This window comes from Pavona decussata, unplaced genomic scaffold (assembly GCF_977016875.1).
Source record: "Pavona decussata unplaced genomic scaffold, jaPavDecu1.1 SCAFFOLD_543, whole genome shotgun sequence".
NCBI classification, from domain to species: Eukaryota; Metazoa; Cnidaria; class Anthozoa; order Scleractinia; family Agariciidae; genus Pavona; species Pavona decussata.
This window is the reverse complement of record NW_028145838.1, coordinates 158,058-168,518: the sequence shown is the minus strand read 5'-3', so window position 1 is coordinate 168,518 and position 10,461 is coordinate 158,058. Positions and strand designations below refer to the sequence as shown.

General features: G+C 37.3%; 1 protein-coding gene and 1 pseudogene across 1 annotated transcript; one reads left to right on the top strand and one right to left on the bottom strand.

Annotated features, from left to right (window-relative positions):
* Positions 1–1,587: 1,587 nt before the first annotated feature.
* LOC146449953 (uncharacterized) lies at positions 1,588–7,289 on the bottom strand. The gene is made up of 10 exons (XM_085100950.1): positions 7,131–7,289; positions 6,983–7,042; positions 6,435–6,509; positions 6,271–6,336; positions 4,830–4,859; positions 4,274–4,345; positions 3,649–3,693; positions 3,155–3,235; positions 2,688–2,735; positions 1,588–2,156 (listed from the first exon to the last, which is right to left on the bottom strand). Exons 1-10 carry the CDS (start codon positions 7,147–7,149, stop codon positions 2,059–2,061), a joined length of 594 nt encoding a protein of 197 aa, XP_084957076.1. The 5' UTR covers positions 7,150–7,289; the 3' UTR covers positions 1,588–2,058.
* Positions 7,290–7,941: 652 nt separating this feature from the next.
* LOC146449952 (uncharacterized) lies at positions 7,942–10,169 on the top strand (annotated as a pseudogene).
* Positions 10,170–10,461: the final 292 nt, after the last annotated feature.

The following is a 10,461-nucleotide window of genomic DNA, read 5'->3' as shown; positions in this document are numbered from 1 at the left end:
TAAGGACGATTCATAATACATATTTGAGACAACTGGAGTTTTTGTTGCAGTAAGTTCCGGTAAGTATTCATATTCTTCTTGAATCCTCTTCCCAGTTGTACAAAGGGTGGATAACGTTACCCAGCCGACAAATCCTTATTATCCGGTGGATGGAATCTAAACAAAAATAATAGAGCGGATAAAATTATCCCGCGCTTGTATTAAATCGATGCTAATTATGCAAGAAAAATTGCAGTTTTTAGCCAACTGCGAGTGTCAACAGCGCCATAAAAACTCATTTACCAAGGGATTTCTTTTAATAAACTTCAAGCCCTATGTTTTAGCATAAACCACAGTAAAATTCGAGTCAATCTGTTGTATCGGCCCGGGTAAAAATCTCTCGATTGTTTATACGGTACTTTTTGACTCATGAAAACCACGTCTTTTTGAAAAATCCACCTGAAATTTAGAGTTTATTGTAAAAGCCTGAACATCTCCCTGAGATACAAAGAGATATCATACTTGAAGATAATAAAATCAGAAAGATTAAATACAGCCTTTTCGATTTTCTAGAGATCGACAAACTTGCATAACTTTAAGCTATCAAATTAGCATATTTACCCTCTCTTGCAAAAATGCCAATTTCTCCCCAACGAAAAATTATTTTTCAAAACAAACTGCACAGGGGTTCTTCTAACATGATAGGGTATCAAACTTGAAAGTATGAGCGAAATCGATTTTTTGACTGTTGTTGGCCAATGTCTGGTTTTTACTGACATTGGCTCTTAATAATATACTTTCATGAATATAAACACTGATTTGTCAATCAAAATAATTTAATGCATGCATTCCTATTGAATGTTTACAAATATATAAACGAAAGCAAAATACAATCCACTGGACAGTTTACACTTGTAAGCATCCATTTGTGAAATTGCATAATAAGATCACAGCAGCCCTAAGAACAGATTTCCTACAAAAAAAACTTGACGGCAATCCACAAAACTTTATAGTCTACAAACATAAATAGATACACGTACGTAAACATAGATCTACGCAGTACACACCAGTCCTCTAACTCAACTACATTAAATATTTTGTACAATACAAACAAACAAACAAGAAAAAAAGCAACTTCAGCCTGTATGCAAAAAATATGATATACTTTATGGTTGCGACTATATTTTTCTCATATCACAAGAGGTCTAGCAATGTTGTGTACAGGATGCTATAAAAGGGGAAGTATTACGCGAATTTGATGTCATTTGAAAACCCAGAAATGTTTGCCTGCCAACAGAAACATAAAACAGTAATTGTGTTGTTTTGCTATAAATTATTATCCTGTGCAGTAAATTGTTGATTAGTGCCTGTTACCAGACACACAGTTCGCCGAAATAAATTATTGAAACATGAAAAAATTAATGTTAATCTACATGTAACGTTTTTCAAGTTTTTGCATTTTTGTTTCCAAAACGAGCTATAACAGATCATGAGTTGTCCCTTTCAATAATTGAGTTGATTTCTTTCCTCTCGTTGCTCTAGAATTATTTCGTAGCCATGTGAAGGTCTTACATTGTATTTCAAAGAGGTCAAAAACTCCATGACACTTCCCCTTTAACAAAGGGCAGCCTGGCAATGTTTTACAGATTGCATTTACAGCATGTGTTATTTCATCAAGATGTTGTCCAAATTCTCACGTTGTATGCCCAGAATGGCTTAATGTATCAGTCAATAATTGAAACCCTGACCCTTGATTCACGGTCACCTTGATTCATCTTGTCTAGTTCTAAAATACAATTGAATTAAAAGACAAATAATAATGGAGGGGGGATCATTTGACTGACGCATTAATTATCAATACAGTACTTGTATCGTTGTTGCGCACCCACTTGTGCGGAAACAAGTATGATCAACTAGCAAATTAAAAGTACCATATGAAGGTTCGTATTCTTATGTACCATTAAAGTATAATCTGTTCATGTTGTCCTTCAGCAGCATGGTTAAAAATATATAAGACTGTTCTACTGAGGCCTTAAACTGCTGTTTAAAAGTTGAAACTAAAATCCAAGCTTTCGCCTATCAACGGCATGGAAGTGTCTGTTTTCGTTGCCTGATGTTGTTTGCCCTTAAGAAAGTGTCCAGCACTCCAATGTCAAATAAGGGACCACTTCTTGGATCTATACAAGAACAAACACAAAAATCTCCTCTTGTGGCAATTACAGAAACATCAAGTTAATTCGCTCAAATTGAAATACTGTATAATCCTAGTAACTTGAACTCTGAAGGGAGACAAAAAACTGTTCGAGTTTACAGAGGTTCGAGTTATCAGGAAGCTGAGGCTTTCGGGTAGAAAAAAACTTTGTCGACATTTTAAAGAAAGAATTGGAATGCCTTGAGATGTGAGCATTATGAACTAAAATTTGTAAATGTGACAGCTTAACAGGCAGTGCATGTGGTTTGACTAAAGAGATCTGAAATGACTATCAAATGTGTATGTTGGTGCAATTAGGAGCATTGACAAAAAAGTTGCATGATGTTTTCAATAACGGTTGATAAGTTAACATCAGTAAATGTTTGCAAACTGTTAATCCAACTCTACATGTACACTGCATGTGCTAATAGTGTTTCAAACCAAATCGCTCACTCTCCAGTCTTCAATTTTAGCATAAACCTCTAAGCTAACTGGAACAAGCCAAGGAACAACTTACCTGTTTCAGCTGCTATTAGCACGTCTGGCATCTCTTGTACTTCTCCAACTTTGCAATAAAAGAGTTGTTGTTTATATTAGACAATTATTTATATTCATTTGAAATTATTCATATTTTAAAAAGTGCTTAAGTGCTACAAAGCACTTATTGCAAGTGTACGTTTCCATATTAAACTTAGTACTATGGTGTCTGCAATAACCATGTAAACTCTACTGGGAATTCCAGCAATTATAAATCCTCAGGAGATGACTTTATACATGTAAATCTTTAGGTAACTCAAATTAGAGTTACGTTCTACACCCACCAATACAATTTAATGTTTTGAGTGTGCATGCCACAAATGAAACTCTACCAACTGGTACAGCCGAAGGTCATAAGCTTGATCAGCAATATACATGTACTCCAAAGCAATTAAAGTACTAGAAGTTCTTCAAATATGAGTCTCGGTTAATGGTTACACAACTCACCCTCTCTAGCATCTTTATCCCATGTTGACCTATCATCATCATGCCACGCGATACTGACCATGGGCACATTTTCAATTTTATCTACAAAATTGCAAACAGTGAAAGGCAACATGATTTTCTCTATCTCACCTACCACTTCATCAGACATGGACATCAATAATCTTTGTTCTGGTCTGTATACATGGCAGTTTGCTCAGGTGGTTTGCAGACTTTATGCATACAGTGTAAGTGACTTAAATCCCATCTAAGCTCACTCCTTGGATATGTTTCTTTGCTATTGTTAGTTGCTTTCTTCTACATCACTTAAAGCTATACAGTGGTACATTTGGATTGAATTCAATTATTGTTCCATGCTTTTTTTTCTATCTAAAATGGGTTCCAAATTAATTAATACACTGGTAGCAACTAACAAAAATTTGACAAACTACCATTCATAATAATTATTTGTGATTGTTTTGTTTTCACTACTCTTGCCAAGAAAACAGACAACTTACCATATGATCTTCGATAAAGCTTTTCCACGTCTGAAATGAAAGGACCTTCAAGTAAAATAAAAAAGCAAAGTCTGTGATTGCATGATAGAGTGTCCATACTGACTTTCGTCTTAACATGTACTTGTCTCCACCAAATACTACCTATTACTTGCCAATAATAAAAATAGTCTTTTGAGGGCTGATTTACCTTACAGGTGTAGTTTCTGTTGTGAAGCCCAGACACAAAGTTCAAAGTTGACTAGTACTGTATTGAACAATATAAGAGTCATTGGGATTGGCTTGCAAAGAGCTCAGTATCAACTTTTAAAAGGTATCACCTACATTTTCAAATTACATCCCCCACAGTTCCAGAGATTTCTCTGGATTGGTTATTTTCAAGATTGGGTTGATCACACTGGTCTGTTATTCAATTGCGGAGCCAACAACTGTTAACATTCAAAATTATTTGGTGTTCAGAAGTGAATAGGCTTACAATCTTGCCTTAGAGCTAGTGCAATTTTGCAGAACCTTCCAAAACTTCACTTGCTTCAGGGTGGTTACACGATAAAGGTTAACTTTTAAAAGTAGGTTGGTTTGTGTATGATGATTTGGAATACATTTTCAAACTTTTTATACAGTACTGCACCTGATAATTGCTGCCTTGGAGTTGGCGTTGATTGGTGTACATGAACGTCGTCTTCACTATCACTGACGACAACTGAAAAGACAGTAAAACAGCTAAATACTGTTGCTGTATATCTATTTACAATGTACTGGCCTTATTGTTCTTAAAGCATTTGATTTTCATGGAAGAGTGACAGCTAGAATAAACATGTATGTTGAAACTGTAGGACAATGATGAAAGTTGTTGATTAAGTGGTCCATCAAAATTAGTATCCACTTTGCCTATACAAAAAAAAACAAAATGACATGCCTATGCAGTAGAGTTATAATCTCAATGGTATTATTTAGACAATGTACTACTTTTCAAAGACAACATACGGTAGAAAGTTAACTTGTCTTATCACATGCATTCCAGTCTGAGTAGTACATTCACATATACTTTGAATCTTGTACTTTTAGTACAGTCACTCAGAGATTTAATGTATATTTGTAAACGGATAATCTTACAAAATTACAACATTAAATGAGCAGTGCGCATTAACATACAGGTATTTACCGATGAAAAATTATTTTATTACCTGTATCTTGCCTTGGAATTCGGTTATAACCTGATATGTAACCGGCAAAAATAGTATGATCACATTTTGTTTTATTTTAGTTTTTCTTTTTATATCAGAGATAGAAATTAGCACCTGCCCACTCACCTTGGTGAGTGTCAAATCATTGCAGTTGTGAATGTTTTGGTAACAAGGTCAATCGCCCATATAGCTAGTACTGTCAAAATTCATAGTGTCCAACCCTGTATATCATGAATGAAGTTGTGATTCTACAAGGAATAATCTTAGAAATAAGCTGACAAAGTCCAAATGTAAGGACAAAAAAGTTGTTCAAATGCTCTCAGGCAGCTCATCGAAAATGTTTTAATTTTCTATTTTTTTTATTTTAAGACTTACCTACAATAAAATAGGATTGAAAATAGGTCATTTTGCAACTCTAGCATCCCATTTACTTCCTGTCTAGATGTATTCTAGAAGAAACTTACTGAATTTGTCAAAGTATTGGTCATTGGCCCGGGGGGGCTACTGCCTTATAAGAGGCTAATGGGGATGTGCCGCTGGATGGGGTTGCATTTTCACGACTGGATTGACTAGAATTCGGTCGCATTTTCAATAGAGTTTCTAGAATGGGGTCGGACTTTTTCGGATTTTTGGGGTGAAAAAAATCTATTAAGTAGGGAATCAAAATGGTCTCGGTTAAAAAGTTCAGAAAGTTGTTGTTTATTAAATGTAACAATCACCTCGTATTACATTCCGTTCTTGAAAGTAGATGCATAAATTGAAAGTGACTTAGTGGGGATCGTGAAAATTACATTTTCCCAAAAAGTGACTAACATGGGGTCTATAACTGGCCACAAAATAGACCATAATGGGGCAGGGGCTCTGAGAGGCCAGCAGCACATACCCAGCAAAACTTAACCCAAGAACCCCCCCCCCCCCCATTTCCCCCCCCACCCCCCCCCCCCCCCCCCCCCCACCGGGGTCATTGGAAGACACCGCTTATGAAATGGTCAATTGACCCGGGAGTAAATACAATGTAGGTGAATAAAGGCTTATGCCAGATCCCAAGATGCAAAGAATGCAAAAATGTCCCACTATTCCAGCACTATTGCCCTAAGTGAGAAAGGGGGGAGGGGGTGGGCCCAGCCGGAATTGACTGATTCATAATGCAACGCCTTACTGAGTCATAGATTTATCTTGAAATTTTTTCAAATAAAAGCGGTTGTTGTTGTTGCTAATAACCATCACCGCATCGATGAAATTTGGAAATGTTCCAATTACATTATTTTATGCTTCAATAAAAACAAAAACATGCTGATATTATGGTGCAATTTCCAATTTTCATGTTGAAGAATTCCGAAGACCCCCAAAAGGACAGCACCCTCAATGTTTTTTTTTTTTTGTAAATAAGTTACATGCAATAACTTATTAACGCTATTAGTTTAAATTTATAATAACTTACTTTGGCCTGATGGTCCAGCTCGTTGATGATCTTCTTCGATCTCCACTTGATCGTCGGTGACAACATCTAGGCTTACGGTAGCATGAAAGAAAGTCACAAACGCTATCAATGATTCATTGTAGTTCACGTTTTAAACTGATAAAACGATATAAACATTAGCCTACCCTCAATAATTTGCCTATTTTCGTCTTGCCGACTGTCGATTTCTTCCTCTTCTTGTGCTGGCTCTTCCGTTTGTTCTGAAGAGAGAATAAGAAGTTGATGTTACAATCACCACCCTTTTAAACAAATACATGTAAATTAAGATCTTACTTCACTGTTGGAAAGATGAATGCAACAAGCACAACAAATTAAAATGTTTTCTGTTTCCCCAAATAAGCATTTCCCAATGCAATAATAACGCAGTTCTAATAAGCAGTTCCGATAAGCAGTTCCGATGTCACCAGGTTGCAAAGCCAAACGTAACCTCGTGATCTTCTGGGGTTTTCCCGCCAAAACTTACTCTTGTAATAACTTCAAATTGGAAACGAGTGAGGGTATTGAAGTAAAAATTGAGAAAATAATATTTGTATCAAACTTTCCTGTCTACTTACATCTAGATATGAAATTAAAATTGCTTCATCTCAGTACAATTTCATTTTGAATCAGCCTATAATGCTCTCTGTTGAGTGAAAAGTCACCTATTGGCGTAAAATAAAAAGATGAACAATACCTTCCGAGCGTTCAGCTTGCTGGTTTTGTGCGGCGTTTTGTGCAGTGTCGTCGGCCCCATCTGTGAATTGCAAGAATACAAATAGAAAATCGGCTTTCCTCATAGTACTGAGAAAAAAATTACTGTGTACTGTAAAATAAGTTATTACCTAGTAAGTTGAGCCTCATGTAAATCTTCCTTGGGTTTCTACTGAAATGGAGTTTCAAAGTTGGCCTGCAGACCTCTCCACCGGAGCATAGTCGGTCAAGGAGTGTGGTGCTCCCGCACGATTTGTAAAAATACAATCTAAAAATTAGATAGATGTTATATTGGTTTATATGGTAGACGAAGGAATCTTTAATGTGATTTAAATTGTATATATTTACCTTGAAAAATCTTCCGCTTCGAGTTGTGAACAGAAAGCGTGCACAAGCACCTCCTTCATGTGCTCGTTGGTGGCGTTGTTAGGGAAAACGATCTCTTTTACTCGCCCTGACCTTTCAAGAACATCGAAAGTTCTTGCTTGAGGGACCCGAAGAGGATCTATCCACCTCAACAGAACGGCTGTTCTTTTCAAGTTCCTGGCGCGTGTAGCCTGCGTCCTTTCAGCCATTGCGCTTTGCTCCAACTGCTTTTTCGCGGTAAATGGAAAACTAAAGTGAGGACGCGTAATCGTTGTCTTATTGTTTATGCACCCATAAAAGGTGTCAACGAACAATGAGCCATGAGGGTGTCAAGACTCTGATATCTTGTCACTCGAGTGTGAAGAGAACATTTGAAACGAAAGCTTACGCAGCTACTAAGTACTCTTATGGATATCATCAGGATTGCTTACTATGAAGTTAAATTTGAAAAAAATGAAAACAAGCAATCGCTGCAAGCACGTACCCGTTCAACGCTTCGCTCGCGCAACCTTGGGTGTAACCGATTAATTAGTCAACTTTAAATGAAATGAATTGTATCACATATCATTCGGCATGATTGTGTTACAAAAATCGAAGTACGCTGCTGGAGATAAGAGTGCAAGAAGAAAAAAAAAAACTGGTCCATTATGAATCTCTTGGAGATAACCGCTCTTTCCAATGGTCCTACCTTAGAACTGATTCGATGGCTACCGGGGCAAAATTTACTAGCCAATCCACTGAGATGTGTACCCTGCAATCAAGCGATGGAATTATCGGAAAGAAAGCGAGAACATGTCGATGGTTATATATGGTGAGTTTAGTAGGATCTAGGTTAGAGTAGGGTTTTCGTTCCTCTTATTCATCTGCTCATTGTTTATAATTTAAATTTAAAATTTAAATTTTAATACTTATATAGCGCCCTTTAACATCTAAATGATCAAAGGCGCTTTACAATCTATGAAAGCTAATTACAAATCGAATCAAATCAAATCAAATCTTGGTTTTTGAGGAGAGGGGAAAACCGGAGTACCCGGAGAAAAACCTCTCGGAGCAGAGTAGAGAACCAACAAACTCAGCCCACTTATGACGCCGAGTCCGGGAATCAAACCCGGGCCACATAGGTGGAAGGCGAGTGCTCAAACACTGTGCCAACCCTGCTCCCCCATAATGAAACTAGTACAGACGCTAATGTCTGTGCAATGGCAAAGAATAATTATCATAGTTGTCGTCCTAAGGGGTAGAAATTTGAAAAAGTATTTGTTGCGAGCGCAATTCCCCACGGCGAAGGTGCAGCAAACGGGCTCCTAGAGCTGAAGTTGGACTAGAAGAGGGATTTTTAGACATAACTTGCGCAACTTCTGGTATTTACATAGTTGTAGAGGAATCTTAGTTTTCGAGGTTTCTTGGATCTGCAAAGTTGTCTTAGCGGCTTTCAAGACATCCCATTCACATGTGTGATGCTTCCGTAGCTAAATGTAGTGAGACCTCGTTTGACCAAGTAAAAGCACGCAATGTATTCAGTCTACAACTAATAATTTTGCTGTTAAATCGTTTTTCATGTTTAATTTAATTTTTTTTAAGGAGGTGCGCCAGGTGGCGCTGCAAAAAATCTCTCCGCAATGGAAGCCTATTTGCAGAATTTCCAAGGCTCCCATTGGGAAAAATCTTGCTTTTACTATTTCTGTGGAGTGTTCGCGAGTTAAGAAAAACTGCAGCCGAGATGCTTGGTTTAACTAATAATACAGTTGCCAACGTTTATGGAGTATTCAGGCATTATTGCAGAACAGATCTATAAAATCGTCCAATTATTCCATTTGGCGGGAACGTCTACATAGTTAAATGTGACGAGAGCCAATTCAAACATCAGTCAAAAGTGACTACCAAAGCACTGACTATTTTTTCCAACTGTATGTTGCGGTAGCGACAACCCCGCTATCTCTAACACGTCTAAAGATTTTGTCGACGTTACCAAGGAAAACGAGTTTTAGTTGGAGTACGGGAAAGCCGGACTTTTAAAAGCCCTTTAATACAGAAGTTTGCAGTATGTTTGCTCAGGATATATCCATGCCAATCAAGGTGGATCTTAGCAAGTGATTTTAAAATACAAAAACTTAGGAAATTGCGCGTATCATATTAAGCACTGAACAATTCAAAAAGCGTTAAGTTATATATATTACACTGAAGAGGTTAGGGTCAGAAGAAGAGCAAAACTCGGGCGTGTGGAGGAAACCAGACCCAAGGGAACGGCGAAAAAGTCGAGCCTTTGAATTTTCCGATGAACAAAATTTGTTTCGTCTGACTAGGTTGCATTCAGGAATTAAATTTAATACGTAGTTTATGCCTTCCTTGATCAGAATCAAAGAGGACGACGACCAAGGGACGACGTTTGGGTGTTTGGAATTATATCAACTGAATACCGCCCTTGTCGTGGTTATTTCTAAGTGGTTCAGCAAAGAGACCGAGCTACTTTGGCCCCAATCCTACAGCGCGTTCTCCTTCCAGGCTCAGAGGTACACTCAGATGACTGGGCTGCTTATCGTGCCTTGGAGAATCATGTTGCTAATGTTCGTATACATAGGACTGTTATCCATCGCGATAATTTTGTTGATCCTGTCACCGGCATTCACACCCAAGAAATAGAGTCCGCATGGGCAAGACTTAAATATTTCATTAAAAGGGAGAAAGGGATTCGACGAGAGGATATCCAAGGTTTTCTCGACGAACAAATGTGGAGAGACTGGAGGGGCCAAGATAACAACTTCAATAATTTTATTTCAATTCTGCCTAATTATTATCCATTATAGAAAACAGATACAGTCTGGAAACTAATCGGTAATCAATGACGTCAGTGAGTAATGGATGGATAATCAATGAAAAAGAAAAAGATCAGCCATTGATTATTGGCGATAATCAATGAGTAATTGATGACTAGTCGACGTACAAAACTCTCGTGGCCTATCCGGATTACTCATCGATAACATTGATTCCTCATTGGTTACCCATTGATTACCCATCGATTACTTATTGATAACATTATTAGCTTATCACAAGCAGTAATGAAGGTACTTTTTTTTTTATTAAATAATCAAGTTTTAA

What these genes read in the sequence shown, in the direction of transcription:
- LOC146449953 (XM_085100950.1), bottom strand. An exon ending in GCTTTATCGAAGATCATATG is followed by an intron (nt 3,236 to 3,648) that starts GTAAGTTGTCTG and finishes GCAATTTTGTAG; the next exon opens with ATAAAATTGAAAATGTGCCC. An exon ending in GCTAATAGCAGCTGAAACAG is followed by an intron (nt 2,157 to 2,687) that starts GTAAGTTGTTCC and finishes GTTCTTGTATAG; the next exon opens with ATCCAAGAAGTGGTCCCTTA.